The 18,862-nt window shown below is 44.4% G+C and overlaps 1 protein-coding gene across 1 annotated transcript; it reads left to right on the top strand.

The window, feature by feature from the left end:
* The first annotated feature begins 18,149 nt into the window (after positions 1-18,149).
* LOC135426574 (uncharacterized) lies at positions 18,150-18,643 on the top strand. The gene is made up of 2 exons (XM_064679723.1): positions 18,150-18,278; positions 18,359-18,643. The coding sequence occupies exons 1-2, from the start codon at positions 18,150-18,152 to the stop codon at positions 18,641-18,643; spliced, it is 414 nt and encodes a 137-aa protein (XP_064535793.1).
* Positions 18,644-18,862: the final 219 nt, after the last annotated feature.

Here is an 18,862-nt window from a genome sequence, read left to right as displayed (position 1 = left end):
ACAGTATCGCTTTTTGAGCTTTTTCATTTTCCTGGTCACCGGCTTGAGTAGCGCTACTCGTAATGATTTTCATATTCAATTTCAATTTCAATTAAAATTGATTCAAATATCTTTTCGCACGGTTCCAGTTTGAGCTGTCTGATCTCATCTATACCGGCTTCCTTTTCAAGCCTTTGGAAAAACAGACCTAAGTCCAATGTTCCATTGGTGTAAATATCACTAACATCAATTCTTGCTCTTATTTTGTTTCCATGTTTGAAAAAACATAAATTATTTAATATCAGCAAGGCCACTACTTTTCGTACTTAATCATTGCAAGTGTCTCCATATTCGTTGGGCTTAGAAGCGTTGTCAAGAGTTTGCATAGGCAAATCGACTTGATCTTTTCCTACGCAGGAGTTTTTCTGTTTACTTTGGTCCCTGGTAGTGACTTTCAGGACTATTATTTGTATGCTTATGAGTTCTTGAATCAAGCTTCATTCTGGTTAATTTTGATGTGGGATTAACCATTGAAAATAGGTAAGTTTACGGTCTGGGGTCTGTTTTGACTGTGAAATGTCTACCATATACATATGGTTTGAATTGATTAATTGCCCAATAAATTACTGATAGCTCTGTTCTGTGGTTGACTTATTACTTTCACTTTTAGTAAAACTGCGAGATGCATATGCTACAGGTAATTGAAGACCATTGTAGTTTTGAGTTAAAACTGCTCCACATGACTCTTTGCTAGCATCTGTGATTATGTAAAATTCTTTGCTAAAGCGGAATATTGCAGTAAAGTTGAATTCATTAATGCCGTTTTAATATGTTCAAATTCGTACAAAATGCAACAAATCTTCTAGCGCTGTCTGCGCATGTAGGGACTGGGTATTTCCTAACATCATCATATTTGGTGTCGTCAGGCAATATACCTTTATCGGTGCATTTGTGTCCGAGAAAAGTGAACTCCTCCATGAAGAATGAGCACTTATCTGGATGTAACTTGATATTGTTTTTTCTGCATAGATCGAAAACATTTGTGAGATTTTTGGTCATTTCAGAACAACCAATGACAATTAAGTCATCCATGTATAGGAATGCTTGAGATGGTTCAAGACCAGTAAAGGCGCTATTTTTAAGCAGTAAGGTAATCGTGTGAAACGATAAGAGCCATTGCTCGAAGAAAACGACGTTATATTTCTTGAATTTTCTTCAAGTTCTATTTAATGGAATCCAGACATGAGAAATCTTTTGCTCGGCTTTATTGATCAAGAATATCATCTACTCTTGGAAGTGGAAATTTATAAGCCAATAATTTTTTATTAATTTGGCGATAGTCCATCACTAATCAACATCTTTTCTCCGTTGAGTCCGGTAAGAATTTCTTTGGGACGGGCTATTATATTCAGACACAGAGGGTTCTACTATTTTATCATTAACAAGTTTAGTTACTTGTTTAGTTATTTCTGCTTGTTGTGAATGAGGAGTTCTATAGTTTTTAATATAACTTGGTTCATCATCCTTCAATCTTAATTTTTGCTTGTCAAATTTATTATTTGCGAATGGTTCTGTTGCCAATCTAAAGATAACTGTATATTTTGAACATATTTCTGTCATTATTTTCTTATATGCTGGTGGAAAGTTATTTTTTAACTTTGTGAGAATTGTATCTGCTTTTTGAGAGTCGTGTGAGTCTGCTATTTGGTAGTTGGATAATGTTTCAAAATTTATTTCCTTTATGTTTAGAATTAAATTGCTGTTAGTTGTGTTTATTATTCGCACGTATGCGTTTTTTGAATCTGTAATTGAATGACCAACAATTATACCATCTCCTATCTCCTGATTAGTGATAAGGATTTGGTTATATTTAGTATCTACGTGAACTTTTCTGTTTACTTCACAACGTGATGGTATAATTATTTCGTTGTTGTTGATACTATGGAAAATTGGCATTTACATATATAAAATGTGCAATATTATTGGGTCTTAAAATGAAACAGTCACTTTCTGTAGTGAAATCTAATTCCTGTAATTTGGGTTATATTATCATAATCAATATCTACAAATTTATCAGAATTTTTTAAATATATTTTAATTAAGATTGATGCTGTGAACGGTTGCTTTTATTGATTTTGAGTACTTAAAGGGGGCCTGTTGGTTTTCCGACGTTCTTTGGGCTTGTCGTACATTACCATCTTGTCTATAATTAGTTGAGGTGTTTTGGTGGTTATTGTAGTGTTTATCTCCGTTTTGACGGTTGATTCCTCTATAATTTCCACGTCCTCTTCCATAATTATTATTGTGATTTTGGCCATTATTTCGATGATAATTGTTTCTATTATTATTATTACCACGACCATTGCCTCTATCGCGATACCACGTTGGGCTTGACCTCTCTAGGAGTACAAAATGGTGATGGCATTAACCGTCATTTCAATACTACAATGTATGTACTTACTGACGGCTTCATTCATTGTTGTGAATGTATCTGCTTCCAGTATTGTCTTTAACTTGCCATGCTCACAATTTTTTATCATGACATTAATTGCTTCTTTAGTGCTGAACTTATCGGCATGCTCAGATGGTAATCCCTCATGGATATGCGAAGATTCAAGCAGTCTTCGTGGATGATCGATTTCATTAGAAAATTGTGTGGCGGTTTTGCCTTTTTGATAGACATTTGCCATTTTTGACTTTACTACGTCGGATGTTTCCGACTATTGTGTCTTGCAATTTCTTTATAATTGGATTAATGATAGTCTCATTCTGGGCTTTGTAGAGGGCTATTATTTCATATGATCCTTTTGCCGTGATTAATCTTTGTAGATGGATTTTTTCCCATTAAATTAGGGCACAGCATGCGAAATTTCTTTTATATACGGCCTTTGGGCGGCTGCTTCATCGGCCATGATGCAATGCTTTTGCTCGGTTACACTAGAGCTTGTAACAGAATCCGAAAAATCTTGGTCTGAAAGTTCAGATTGTTTTAAAAGAGCAAGAGCAAATCTTCTTCCGGTTCTTCACCAGTTTCAGCTGTCAATGGGGTGCTTCAGATTGTTGGTATCGATATATCCAAATTATTCGTTTGTTTTATGTATATCAATTTTGATCTTAGTTTGATCAACAATTTTGATACGGGGACCAATGTGTCTTATCTAGGCTGTCTCTTTGGTTATATATTAATATACGTGCTTGGTTGAAGCATTCTACTAATATTTCGGCATGATTGTTTACTGTATGCCCTTGAATTGCCCTATTTCCTGATAAGGATTTATTAGATCTGTCAAATCTATTTTATAATTCATTTATTTTTTTATATATTTCCCTCCATTCCATTATACTATGGATATTTATTTACTTTCTAAATGCTACCATTACGAGGGTTCTGCCTAGTATTGGGTGTTCATACAAATACCAAATATACATATACAATTTTCTCTAATTCTTTTGAGATTATTTTCAGAAACTTTCTTAAATTTTTTCAAGTTTGATCTTAGTTTGATCAAAAATATTGATACCTGGGCCCAATGTGTCTTATATAGTCTACGTGCTTGATTAAAGCATTCTACTAATATTTCGGCAATTTTGTTTACTGAATGCCCTTGAATTGGGATATTTCGTGATAACGATCGTGATAACGATCGTGATAACGATCGTGATAACGATCTATCAAATCTATTTTTTAATTCTTTTATTTTTTTATATATATTTCCCTCCATACCATTATAATATGGAAATTTATTTACTTTCTAAATGCTACCATTACAAGGGTTCTGCCTAGTATTGGGTGTTCATTTATTACTGATTTTACCTGAACACCGGCAATGATGGTCAATACAATTGCCTTTTGTGTTTTAGTGCAATGTATTAACGTTGAAAATCTAAATTAAAGGTATCCATATATAAATGTTCCAATTCATATATGCTTATTGGGGTCGTTGAGACCAATTGTTTGATTCTATCTTTAAAATAAGCGTCTCTAACATAAACTTCTGCTAATACTTCTGTGGTGTTCATTTTAAACATTCATAAATATTTATGCATATAGACAAAAATTTTTTTTAATTCTATCAAGGTCGTTTTAGTATGGCCGATATCTCTAGCCAAAGTACATTTAACATTTTTAAAAGTGGATATATATATGTAATATATCATTATTCTTTATAGATCTGATTTTACTTTTTACATTTCTCGTATCTTTCTTGTTTTTATCTTCTTATATTTTATCCAGATCATTTGCTCTGCTTATATATATATTTGTTTAAACATTTGTTGTGCAATTTATAAATTTTATAGACATATTTGTGCACATGATAATAACTATTAAAATTAACAATGTTATGACTAGCTTCTGATCTGGAGTCTCAACTTCAACTTTATTTGTTACATTTGCAGTGGAGTCCACTGTCTTGGTATCTTCTGAAACCATTGTGGGTGTGTCTTCTATGTTTATAGAGGATTTTATGCCATATATATATGGCTTATTTCGAGTTACATTATTTATTTTACTTATTTTGTTATCCTCATACATAGGATAATTACTGCTTTTACAGATTCCTACCTATTGTTTCGCATAGCCTTACAGGCTATGCTTCTAATTGGGCAGAAATGATTCCGCTCAACTTTACAAATTGTATATATACATTATAATCTATTACTGCGTAGCTGCGTCGCTTGTCGCTGCATCAGCTGGGCGTCGCCGGATGTGGCACGCTGATGCTCCCTCGATGTTGACTGGCTGCTGCTGATGTCCTGGGCCTATCGGCTCAGGCGGGGCCGGTGCCGGTTATCGCACAGGTCGCATTTGTCATGCACGTAGAGTTGCATGCTCCACTGAAGAGCGGTCTTGGGCTGTCGTTATGACAGACGTCTGGCCTTTTTGGCAGTTGCTTTGGGGATGGAGGTTTTGTTATTAATTTATCATTTAAATTTTTAATTTTTGCTGAGTGAGCTTCGGATTTGGGGATTAAGTGCTCGAGACCTGATTTGAGATAATCAAGCTTTAACTTTTGGGCTGTTGCCCACGCGTGAGGTGGTGTATATGTAAGAGCTAGAGTCACCAAACTTGACATGTAGCTTCTAGAATTGTATATATATTAAGTATCTTTCATTTTATATCCATCACCACCTCCTCGCTAATATCTCATAGTTATAATTCAAGTAAAACAACCATAAACACCTCTGGCCTCGAGTTTGGGGCAGCAAGCGCAAATTCTAAGAATTTATGTATACATTTACACACACATTCATGCTCGTCTGCTATCTATAGCTGTTAACCGATAACAGCATAGGTATATACATGTATCCATAGGCTAAGTGCATTGTATTGACTTTGAATAAATTCATTCTTATGCAAAATATTATAAGTGGAACACTTAGAATACTTTATAAGTAGAATGTTTCATTATTACAAACTATTGAATTATTATAATTTGAATTTTAAAGTTATATGTTAAAAAAAAAACTAAAAAGGGTATTACAAACCAAATAAAAAATAATACATATAGCGACAATTTGTTGTCAATATATAATCGTCCACTTATGAGTGGTCTGACCATAGCGTAAAATATGCAACGTCTGCATATTCTGCCGTATACCATTCCTTTGTCTTGCGTTGTTTATATGTTCAATGTATATGCCTTCAGCGTATGCATATATGTAAAAGTTCACTCAATGCTCCCGCTCTGCCGCTATATTCAGCTTATATACAAAATCCATAATGTTAGACTTAAGCAAAAACTTATGATCCAAAGATAGAACAGTTCATATGAAACCAGCAACGTCGTAAGACGTATTCAAATAAACTCAAAGTTCAAACCACATTCAAATGCGACTTTCAATATACTAGTTTAATGTAATTCCAAATAGTCCTTGAAACAATTAGCCCAAATTTTGATTATTATTCCCGCTTTTCTGATCTTACCCGCTGCTAAAAGAACTAGCAATTAATTGTGGTCGACTAATCCAGCAATGTCTGAATTACAATCGCATATTCCTACAACTAACTACTCCCTGAACACAACGTTTTTTCCCGAAAAAGGGGACTAATAGGGTAGTTCAAAGATACACTGCCGTTCAACTGAATAGGTTCATGATCACCGAGGTAAGAATTGGGCTGTAATTCCTATACCAATGTTCCGATTTACATGAAAGTTTTTTTTTATAACTCTCTGATCTTATAATAATTAGATGTCAAAGTAAGATTTTCATAAACTTTATATTTATTGTTTGTTTATTTTTTCTTCTGAAAGAGTAACAAAATTAATGCTTTATTTTCGTTCAGCTAAATAGGTTCAACATATTAAAATTAATTAAAAATTTAAGCTCATTTTCACATTTTTTGCTGTTTACTTATAGGCTAGTATATTTGTAAAGAAATTTCAATAGATTTTAATAGTGTGTGAATCCTCCCTTTGTTGAAATAACTTCAAATACCCGGTTGGGTAGGGAGCTATACAAATTTTCCAGGATTTGCAATGAAATTGTTGTCCAGGCCGCTTCAATCGCCGCAACTAAAGTTTCTTTGCAGTCGAATTGTCTGCCTCCTTCATATACCTTGCGCGATAACAACCCGCACACATTTTCCATTATATTAAGGTCAGGCGAATATGGAGGCCATTCAAGCAAGTCCACCTTTTGAGCCTTAATCCATTCTTATACCACCCTAGCAGTATGAATGGGGGCGTTATCGTGTTGGTAAGTCCATTGAATAGAGTGACCAGCTCCTTCCGGAAGAGCCGGCATTTCTCCCTGTTAAGCCTCAGGTTCGCTTCCCTCAGCCGTCGGAACACTTCTTTCAGGTTGGCTACGTGCTGTTCCTTGGTCGCGCCTATGACGATGATGTCGTCCAGATAGGCGAAAGCGTGGGGCTCCATTTTCGGCCCTATCACCGAATCCAGTACCCTCTGGAACGTGGCGCATGCCGAGTGTAGACCGAAGGGCATCACCTTCCATTGGTATAGTCCCCGTCCTGGGACTGTAAACGCGGTATACTGCCTGCTTCCTTCTTTCATGGGTATCTGCCAATATCCTTGCTTCAGATCCAGCGACGATATATAACGTGTGTGCCTTAGGCGCTCTAAAATGTGGCTTATCCGTGGTACTGGGTATGCGTCCGGAATCGAATGTGCATTAAGCTGCCTGTAATCGATGCAAATTCGCCATTCCCCGGTATTCTTCTTCACCAGCACAATCGGCTCGCTGTAAGGGCTTCGGGACGGCTCGATGGATCCTGTCCGGAGCAATTCCTCCACCTGCTTGTCGATGACTCGGTGCATCGCTGGGTTCCTCGGGTAGTACCTCTGCTTGATGGGCTCGTTGTCCTTCATCACGATCCGATGGCTAGCTATGTGGGACACGCGCCCGAGTCGCGCCAACTCCGCCTCTAGAAACACCTGCAAACTCGGCTTTAGGTTGGGACTCCCCTCTCCAGACTCTTCACTATTGCTGGCTTCGCGACTAGCTCCCGCGGATGTGTTTTCCCCGCCACTAGTTCTTCTGCTAGTACGACTTCGTCTGAGGTGCGAGGTTGATCCTCCTGCCCACCCTCCCCAGCTTCGCGCTCTTAGGTGCTGATCCACACATAGGCCCCGAATCCCCGCCTCAGCTGACCTCCGCCAACCTCCGCCGTCGCCTGTCCTTTTACCCTAACCCATGTCGAGTCCTCCTTATGCTCCTGCTTCCAATCCTTTACTGGCGCTCTAGAAACCCCCGGGTTGTCTGACCGCGCCTCTAACGGCACCCTGGACACCTTTCTGTCCGACCGCGCCTCCACTGGCGCCTTGGACACAGTGTTCTCGTCCGACCGGTCCTTCACTGGCGCCCTGGACACACTCGTCTCGTCTAACCGCGCATTCACTGGCACCCTGGACCCCTTGCTGTCCGACCGTGCCTCCTCTGGCACCCTGGACGCACCCTTATCGTCCGCCCGCGCCTTTACTGGCACCCTGGACCCCTTGCTGTCTGACCGCGCCTCCACTGGCGCCCTAGACACACTCTTCTCGTCCGACCACACCTTCATTGGCGTCCTGGACACACTCTTCTGGTCCAAGCGCGCCTTCGCTGGCACCCTGGACACACTCTTCTCGTCCGACCGCGCCTTCACTGGCACCCTGGACCCCTTGCTGTCCGACAGTGCCTCCACTGACAACCTGGACGCACCCTTATCGTCCGTCCGCGCCTTTATTGGCATGTATATGTTCAATGTATATGCCCTAAGCGTATGCATATATGTAAAAGTTCACTATATATATATAATTCATTTATTCACGGGTAGCTTGTTTTAAAGCATGATGCCAATTAATAGATGGTTAGGTATAACTCGATTAACAAAAAGTTACAAATATTTAAAGCCAAAATTAATATAATGTATGTACAATAATTAGTTTAAAGCACATAAAGAAATTAAGTGGAAGAAGAAATTCACCGAAAATTTTTTGAGATTTGAAGGATAGTAATTAATTTACTGTCTTGCTATATTAAGGTGCATTCAAATGTTCATATATATATAAAAATATATACATATATTTATAAGCGTTTTGTAAATCTCACTGTGGATTTTTATTACTTTAACGCTATAAATCTATATCGCATAATCCTTCGAAGCAGACGTTGGGCCCAATGTGTACGACGAGTAGGATAGTTGTTACTAAATGTTACAAAATAAATTTATAAGTATTTACACATCTATATATATGAGCAGCGATCAAGATCAATGGCGTGTGAATTTCCTCAAGCCTTAATTTATTCAGGCATATTCATTGCAAACTGATAAAATAAGAACAAATTTTATAATAAAAAAACTAAGGAACTAAAGACCGTAAATCTTGGCAACGTCAAATAATTAGTTGGATTATAGGACAATGGCTTCTAAGCAAGCGAAAGGGTACACCAAAGGTATTACAGGCTTTTTCGTTACTCTCTACGAGTTACACTATACGGTTAGTGCATTGGGCCCCCGATGGTGCTGCACAAGTAGTGCTGGTGCACTTGGTGTTGCCTTTGTCTGAGGAGATATGATTAGCCAATCAGTGCTTATAGGCAGCAGCTGATCAACAAGCAGATTCGTTTGGGGATTGCAATATCTTATGAACATTGTGTAAGAAAAACTTTCTTGTTATTCATAAACTTCATTATGATGCATCTATCAATTTCTAATGAATTATTCATGTCAAATATTATCGACAAGCTAACAATGCAATCTAGCTAGCATATTAACAATTGGCAGGAAATTAAATTCTTATTAAGAAAACCTTTTTTGTTATCCAAAGTATCTATACCAAACTCGGTATTTATTAGTTTCACAAGGATGTTACAAATATGTAATTTCTTACACGACATTAATAGTTTTACAATGCTCCTTACGTATATGCAAGATCTTATCAACATCGGACTATTATATTTCAAAATGTAAAGGAGGCTCACTAGGGTCAGCAATTTACAAGACATTTGTTAATTTGCTATGATGATGGTGGCAGCAGCCTCGAACCACACACACAGCCGGGATTGATCGCCCAGGGGACGGGCAGTAGCCTAGTGGAAAGAGGCACACATCACAGTAGGTTAGGAAAGGGGGTTATGTCGAACATAGGTCAGCTGCAGTACTCGAGATTAATGTTAGATTTCAATAAAAGAACTAGCAAGCTTCATTACAAACGTTTCTTTATTCATTCATTTCACATTCGATAGCTATTATGCATTACCATATTCTACTTCCCTAAACAAAGGCCCTACCGCACCGCCTGGATCCGTAGCGCTTCGCTGCACACTCAAGGTTATGTCCCTTGCTTCGCTTTCTTCCACACGCGTCTACAAACTGTGATGCCGAACCACACACTACCGGGCAGCATCCTCGAACCACCCACATCAACGGGCAGCAGCCTCGATCGTCACACACTACCGGTCAGCAGCCTCGAACAACACACCCCCTACCCTAGGTTAGGAAAGGGTTATGTCGAGCATCGGTTAGTCACGGTACTCGCGATTAATATTAAACACCAATAAAAAGAACTAGCGGGCTTCGTTACAAACGTTTCTTTATTTTCACCATTTCACATTCTACCATTCTCGTACATTACCCTATTATACTTCCCTATTCAAAGGCCCTGCCGCACTGCCTGGAGCCCTTGCGCTCCGCTGCACACTCGAGGTTATGTCACATGCTTCGCCTTCTTTTACAGCTTTTGTTGTGTAGTGTTGAGCAACCGATCGGCAACGCACGGTTGCTGCGGCGGCCGGCGATTGAATTCAAACTTCATTTAAACTGGGCTCCTTGCCCTTAACCAACTTCAATATTTCGGCACCTTGCCTTAACTATTCTTATTACTAATACAATGCTTATATACCATATACTGCTTATATCCTACAACTATAATTATGAACTGTGGGGTGGCTACCATAGTGGCCGGCTCACACCCCCCTTACTTCGACAACGATACCGTCGCATTCTGGAGGCATTAATGGCGACGACTTTTGGGTTCCTAAACTATCTTAAAGTAGGCGTTAATCATTCCGTTGATAATGCTTTTGCCTGCCCAATCAGTGCAGCTAACTAAGAAATCTACTCGATCTATTCTTAACTTATTCTACGGCTATTCAAAGTCTGCTGAGCGTGCCCTTCTTCCACATCCATCAGGTCTGGTTCCTCTCCGTCTTCGGTCGAACGGCTTCAGCTGCGAGATATTGGCCACCATCCCGAAACACTTGTGTTGACTGCCAGTGATATCTCCGGCAAGAGCCTGTTCCACGAACCTCTACACCCGGGGACTCCAGATAAGACATGAAGCTACGGCTCGTAAACTGTACCCCGTTGTCACACACCGAACCTGCTCAAAATCTTTTCTCGAAACGCCGTCAGCAAGTGCGCCGCCGTAGCTCTCCTGAGTGGGACCAGTTCCACCCACTTCGGGAAGGCATCATGGAACACCAGTAACATCTTGTTGCCATATCTCGACCGTGAAAGGGCCCAGACGAAATCCGCGCAGAGAACTGCCATCGACTCTGCTACACACTCTGCTGCATGCGACCAGCTGGCGTGAGTTGTTCGCTCTTGAAGCTTTGGCAGACTTCGCAGCACTTCGCATACCTGGCGGCGTCGCGGAACATTCCAGCCACGACGTTAGGCATCCCTCGTTGGTAATGAACATCGAACTAGAAGTGTTGCAGTTCCAGTGCCCATTGCGAGATTCTTCCTGAGGGGCTCTCGATCGAGTTGAGCCACTTGCGTGCCAGATGATCCGTTATCATGTCTAACCGGTACCCCTTTAGGTAGCAACGCAACTCCCGGATCGACCATACGATTGCCTGGCACTCTTTCGCGGTGGCCGAATAGTTCCCCTCAGCTTTCAGCAACTTCCGATTCTAGTACGCTATCACCCCCTCCTGCCCCTCGATTGTCTGCGTCAGCACTGCGCCAAGGCCATGCTCAATCGCGTCAGTGTGCACGACGAATTTGGCGGAAAAGTCCGGACAAGCCAACACAGGGGCAGTCGTCAAGCTATCCTTCAATTGACGCAATGGCTCCTCCTGTTCTTTCCTCCATGACCATATCCGCCCCTTCTTAAGGAGCACCGTTGGCAGCTGTACCTGCGTCGCGAAGTTGGGAACGAAACGCCTGTACCATGAAGCCATCCCGAGACAGTGCCGCTTCGCTTCCACCTTCTCCGGAGCAGTACGTATCCCTTCCCCGCAAATTACATGCCCCAGACAGACCAACCTCTCCCTGAAGAAGCTGCATTTCTTCCTATTCAGCCTGAGATTGGCCACCCTCAACCGGCGGATTTTCCTCCCTCAAATTCTCTACATGTTGTTATTTGGTTGCCCCTATTACCACGATATCGTCTAGGTAGGCGAACGCATGAGGCTTTATCTCCGGCACTATTCCCGTGTCCAGTGCTCGCTGGTAGGTCGCACATGCTGAATGCAGTCCAAATGGCATCACCCGCCATTGGAATAGGTCTTCCTGGGACGGTGAATGTTGTACACTCCCATATATCGGCTGTCAGCGGAATCTGCCAATACCCATGCTTCAAATCAAAGGTACAAATGAACCTGGCGTGGCGCAACCGCTCAAGGATGTGATTTGTCCGGGGGACAGGATAAGCACCCGGAATGGAATGCGCATTGAGTTTCTGGTTGTCGATGCACATGCGCCACTCGCCAGTCTTCTTTTTGACTAAGACGATTGAGCGAACTACGCGACGGCTCAATGGCACCTGCCTGGGTCAGCTCATCTACCTCACCCTCTGCATGGCCGGATAACTCTGATAGTACCTTTGCTTCAAAGGCTTGTTTCATCCTTCATCCGGATCTTGTACTCCGCGATATGCGAGACCTCTTGCAGGCCCTCGAAGAGTGCCAGTTCCAACTCCAAGAACTCCCTTAGATCCGCTGACCACTCTGCCCCCTCTGGGCTGGGTTCACCCTGTGTCTTGCCTGCACCGGTTTGACTACAGATGGAGCTTAATGATTGCTCCCCTCTAGCAGCTGCTCCCCATCCCTTGCGTCCGTGTGGATCCTAGCCATTGCTCCTAATTCCTCTGTTCCCCGGCTCATTTCCGCCGTGCCGCCTCTATGACCAGGGTAGAGCTGTCGCTGCAGATCCACGGGCCGGCTTTTGGGCTCCTCATGCGCTCGGTCCGATCGCGAGTGAGGCTCCTCCCTCGCTTCTTTCTTCTTTTCGTTCTCCGTTGATTGCCGAGCAGGCACTTCCGTTCCCTGACGCGTTCGGCCTTCTTTGGGCTCTTCTCTTCTCTGTTTCCGTGCAGGTGCTCCCTTCTCCTAACCTGGGAGGCCCTTCTTCGGCTCTTCTCTTATCCCAGGCCCCACGACCGGTGCCAGCACCGTCTATTGGACCAGTTCTGCCTTGCCGCAGCGCATTGTAGTAACCATTGCACCCAAGAAGACCATCCCCAGGATGACGTGGTCTAAGATCGAGGCCATGATGAGGATCGACATACTGATCACCTTCCCCGCTACGCCATCGTCTAACCACAATGACTTTCCTACTTCCAGCGTGGAACCGTCTGCCAGACGAATGCGCGTCTGCACGTCCTCCGCTCTTCCCCGAATCGCCCACTTCATTCATTGTTCACTCATGAAGCTGCGAGTGGCTCCGGTGTCGATTGTTGCAGGCATCGTTCGCCCGCCAATGTCCACCGTAGCGACGATTCGGCCACCGTCCACCTTCAGTGGGTGTCCTATTACCTGGTCACGTGTGCGTCGGCGTCGATCCGATCCTGGCCTGTGGGATGCCGTTGCCCGTTTCCTGCCTTCTTGCGGCGACAACAATCCTGGCTACACCTACCCCGTTTCCCACATACCCAACAGAAAAAAACATGTGCGTTGGGACGCTGCCTGGCGAAATGCCCCTCCTGTGCGCACCTACGGCATGCTCGACGCGGATCGTACCCAGTTCCGGCCTCTTGGCTCATCGTCTGATGGGCAACATTCGGAGGGGCCACTGCTGGCGGGGCGGAGACCCTTCTATCCATAACGGTCGCTCCAAACCCGTTGGGAGTAGACCGGAATGTGTTGAGGTGTCCCCCGAGGGCTGTACTGTCCGCCCATAAGGAGTTTGCCCTAGCTCTGCGTCGATCGCTGTTGTTCGGCGGGCTCCTTCTCTATTAATGTCATGAGTTCGTCCCACTGTACAGCCGCTACTGCGATGTCTTAGCGGCCCTTTGACGCCGATGTGAACTGGAACGCGCGGCTGTGCACACGTGTGCAAGCGTGGCTTCCACGTCACCCGACTGGCGCGCGCGCGCTATATTTTTTTCGACTGACCGTCATCTTTTCTCTCATTTCTCATTTTCGTTGCTTAACTTTTGCAAGTGTTCACGTTGTCGCCTAACACAGGGTATGAAATGCACTTACTAGGGTATGTCAGACTACCTAATACCCTAGATTTATATTTTGACCATATATAATATAACTGTGGCGAATCTGGCATCATAGAACTTGATACATTTTAAGCAATATTACAAATAGTCTTTTTTGTCTGTCCCAGACTTTCTGCTGAACGGGAAAATCTAAGCCAAAGTATTGGGAAAACTTTTCAAGTCATTGACTTGATAGATATCCTACTTAGCTCGCAAAACAATTGGTTTGCAGTAACCCACATGGCTGCAGAAATTATCAAATCAAGTTGTAACTCTACATAAGATACTAGAAGAGGCTTTCATGCCATCTCCCCCTCGTGAGGTAATACTGCCTACTTAGCGGTCGTCCCACGAGAGGAAAAGGAGAGTAGATAGTGGCTTTAAATAATTTCGCCCCTATTAAAAAAAAAAAAAAATAAAAATAAACACACACACACACACGCACACACACATACACGCGAAGAAACTCGATGAGGTTACTCTTAGGAGCAGTCCGGCTATCGACAGGATAATTGAGTAGCTATCACAGAACGGACTCGCGCTACGGATTCGGAGGCAGTTTTAATAAGTAGCAGAAAGATAGTTAGTATAAACAGCACCTGGAGTATATAAGCTACAAAGCGGCCAAAGTTACAACAGCCATTAGCCGAATGATGGCGAAAACCAAAGGCCCAAGGCAGAGGAGCAGAAGGCTAATCGCTGGTGTGGTGACGTCCACAATCCTCTACGGATCTAGCATATGGGCCCCCGCAATGGAGGTTGCATCTTACAGCCGAGGATGCAAGGCCGCATATCGTCGATAGGCATTGTGTGTAGCCACCTGCTTCCGCACAGTATCGAAAGACGCGGCCTTAGTACTGGCAGGCATGATCCCACTCGACCTGATGGCGGCCGAAAGGCAAAGCGGACAACCACCAACAGGCAACTGAGGGACAACACCATCGAACAATGGCAAAGCAAATGGGATGCGAGCTCAATTGGCAGATGGACCCACAGACTGATCCCAAACCTGAAGCTTTGGCTACAGCGGCGACATGGCGACGTAGACCACTACCTTGCCCAAATATTGACTGGGCATGGCTGTTTTAAGGAGAACCTGCACAGGTTTAAACATGAGGACGACCCCTTTTGCGAGCACTGCAGGCACGGTATGGTTGAGGACGTGGAGCACGCATTGTTCTACTGCCCACTCTATAGACGCGAGCGAGAAAAAGCGACGGCGGGCAGAAATGATTTGTCCCCGGAGAATCTCGTGGCGCGAATGAAGGCCACTGAAAATGGATGTACAGCCGTCGCTATCCGACGCGGCATCGACTGATGAGCGGCTGATATTCAGCTGTACCCCGCCCTGCGAAGTAGTACCTTGCGGTTGTCCCGCAGGAGCGGAACTCTTTCTACTCTCCATAAACTATCCTGTCTTTCTCTGTTTGTCCTATTTTCCTCTTGCAACTCTCTTGTGTAGCGGTCCGTAGAATACTACCACAGCTAGTTATTGCTTGTCATATGAGGCGACTGAAATGACACGGGGATGTTATTGCTCGGAGAGGTGCGTCTAGCAGGCGAAAAGATTCTGAACGCACTTAACCTAGCAATGGCCAGATCGATTCCGTTCCGTGGTAATTAAAGCAACTTGTGACCTTGTGACGACTCCTGGGCTGAAGGCTGACAGTATTTTAGCATCTCAGTAAGCGGAGTGAAATCTGGCTACCATAACAACGGTTCAGGAGACACCGAGCCCCAAAGTGGATGGCGACAAGTGGAAGGAGGTCACTCACAAAAAAAGGAAGGAGGTCACCCGGAAAAGGAGTAAGGAGGACACAAAAAGGAGAACTGCTACTTTAGCTTAGCAATCCAGGAGAGAATACCACAGCATTTAGGAGCCTGGTGGGCGAAACGCTAATCGAAAATGCAGAGGTCCGGACGCTGTCCCACCGAGTCTCTATTGAGGCCAAGGACCTGGACGAGATCACGACCAGAGAGGACATCTGCGAGGCGCTGAGGGGTCAAATTCAAATATTGGACATAACCCCAGAGAATATTAACCTCCGAAAGGCGTATGGCCAAACACAAACGGCGACTAAAAGACTGCCAGCGGAAAGCGCGAAAAAGGGACTATCAGTAGGTTTCCTGAAAGTGGGCTGGGTCAACTCACCAGAGATTTCAGATGCCTCGAGTTTGGACACCTTGCAAGACACTGCAAGAGTGAACTGGACAGATCGAATCTATGCCGACGATGCGGAGGAAAGGACCATCTAGCTAAGGACTGCAAACAGGAGCCACAGTGCATGCTCTGCAAAGATAGGACCCCAAACACATTGCCGGTAGCGGCAGATGCCCCACGTTTAAAAGCGCCCTGGCCAACAGAAAATGAAGTTCACACAGCTAAACCTCAACCGTTGCGATCTGCACAGGCCCTGCTGTCGCAAGCAACACGGGCGAGTCATACAAGCCTATTGCTGGAAGCGGCTGGGTGGCAAGTAAATGCGGAAAGGCGTCCATTTGGTCCCTCAACTCAACGCTCCAGGAAGTCAGAGCAGCACACGAAGGATTCGTCACAGCGAAAATTAATGGAATCACTGTTTACAGTTGCTACGCACCCCCAAGCTGGGAACTGCGGCGGTTCCAAAACATGCTGGAGGAAATATCTGAAGACGCTCGCAACAGAGCTCCCCTCGTCATAGCAGGAGACTTTAACGCCTGGGCCCTGGAATGGGGAAGCAAGGAAACCAACGCGAGAGGGACCACCCTGCTAGAAGAGTTCGCGGCGATCGACTTGGGCCTTGCAAACGACGGGCAGGAGCTCACGTACTGCAAAGCCGGTAAAGGCTCTATTATCTCACCCTTCTCAGCAGCTAACTTTATAGGCTAACCACATGAATTCACATTCAGCGACCACCAAGCAGTACATTTCGAGATCCACGGGAGAGGACGGAGGAAACATCAGCCCAAAACAACAGGCCCCAAATGGAAGGATAACTGCCTAGACGAGGAAACAAACACTGATTCCCTACGCCATGCTCGATGGACTTGGGCCACGGAGTCAGCAGAAGACATGGCGCGGCAGCTAATGGAAAACATCTCAGAAGCGTGCGACTTATCCATGCCCAGGAGGAAGCCAAACAGAAGAGGAGCACCTTGCTACTGGTGAAACGAGGAAATCAGCAACCTAAGGAAGGCCTGCCTACGCGCTAGAAGATGATCCCAACGAGCCCGAGGCTGCCCAGACTTTGTGCCTAGGCTGGAGAACCTGCGGGCAGCCAAGCGAGACCTCAAAAGAAGTATTAAAGAAAGCACTTGCCACTTTAGTTGAGGCACTGTTCCCCCATCACCCAAGATGGGAGGTCGTCAACTGCTTCCGCAGCACGGAATTTGTGCAAGTGTCGACAGACGAAGTGGTAGTGGCAAGCAGGAAGCTAGACGACAAAAAGGCTCCAGGACCAGATGGGGTGCCAAACAAGGCTCTAAAGTTAACCATTCTGACGAAACCCGACGCCTTCGCCGAGACATACATTAGATGTCTTCAGGACGGTGTATTTCCCAAAAGATGGAAGCGACAGAAATTAATCCTCCTACCGAGAGGGGACAAGCCAATAGAGGAACCCTCGGGATACAGGCCAATCTGCCTACTGGACACGGCGGGAAAGGTTCTGGAGAGGATCGTGTACAACCGACTACTGAGTGTTGTTGATGAGAAAGAGGCCCAGTCCAAAAAGCAATAAGGATTTCGTAAGGCAAGATCTACGGTCGACGCAATTAAGGCGGCGGTCGATATTGCTATTAAAGCAATAGAGGGTACCCGATTAAGGTGGAGAGACAAGGAGTATTGCGCGGTGTCTTTAACTCAGCAAGCTGGTCTCGCATACTGGAAGCCTTAGACCGAATACTCAGTAGGGGTCCCACAGGGGTCGGTCTTGGGACCACTGCACTGCAAGTAGAAGCGGCAGCGAATGCAGCCATAAGGAATATAGCCAGCTGGATGCGTGCCGCTAGCCTGGAGCTGGCAGGCCATAAAACAGAGGCTGTGCTTATCACAAGCCGCAAGATAGTTGAGTTTGCTAGATTTCAGCTAGACAGCGTTAGTATCGAGTCAAAGGCTTCCATCAAGTATCTGGGGGTCATGTTAGACAACAGGCTTAGTTTTCGACCTCACGAAGACTATGTTAGCCAGAAAGCGGACAAAATGCAGGCGGCCCTTTCGAGGATGCTACCCAACATAGGAGGACCTAAAGCAGGCAGACGTCTACTCCTCGCGAGAGTTGTAGCCTCCGTGCTGCTCTATGTCGCACCGATATGGGCATCAGCAGTTGCAAGCCAGAAAGACCTCAGAAGGAAGATATCAGGCTAAGCGAACTCCACACTATTTCTGGATTCCGGACGGTGTCGGACGAAGCGGCCACAGTATTGGCAGGTATGCTGCCAGTAAATATATTGGCCAAGGAAAAAGGGGAAAGCAATAGATAATGAGACGGAACGGAGAAATTAACTTCCACCTATCGCAGTTTTTTACTGGACACGGCTGGTACAGGAAGTATCTCCATAGGTTCAGGCATGAGGACACCCCCGAGTGCTCGACCTGCCCAAATTTGGACGAAGACTCGGAACACGTGCTGTTCAAGTGCTTGAGGTACAGAGACGCAGTAGGCACTGTATCTCCACCTGAGGGAATGGTAACGTTCATGCTGGAAGGAGAGGACAACTGGAGAAATATAAGTCACCTCATAATAGGCATCCAGAGGGATCTAAGACGATGCAAAAAGGAGCGCCGAATAATGAAGATTGCCTAAAGTAGGCAACCCATCCCCGCGAAGTAATACTTTGCGGTGATCCCGCGGGGAATGTGGTGTGTGAGTGGGGGGGTGAGATTAGTAAGTAGGTGTTGACGGAGTCAGCGAATCGCGCATACGATTGGCCGGGCCAAAAAAAAAAACACACACACACAATAAATATAATATGCTCGTTTTGCTCATTTGCTGCAGATCAAGGAGTTTTACAGATATTAATTC

This window comes from Drosophila montana, unplaced genomic scaffold (assembly GCF_035044405.1).
Source record: "Drosophila montana isolate Dmon_TW-CO22-7 unplaced genomic scaffold, ASM3504440v1 contig_2056_1, whole genome shotgun sequence".
NCBI classification, from domain to species: Eukaryota; Metazoa; Arthropoda; class Insecta; order Diptera; family Drosophilidae; genus Drosophila; species Drosophila montana.
This window is presented reverse-complemented; position numbering and strand designations above follow the sequence as displayed.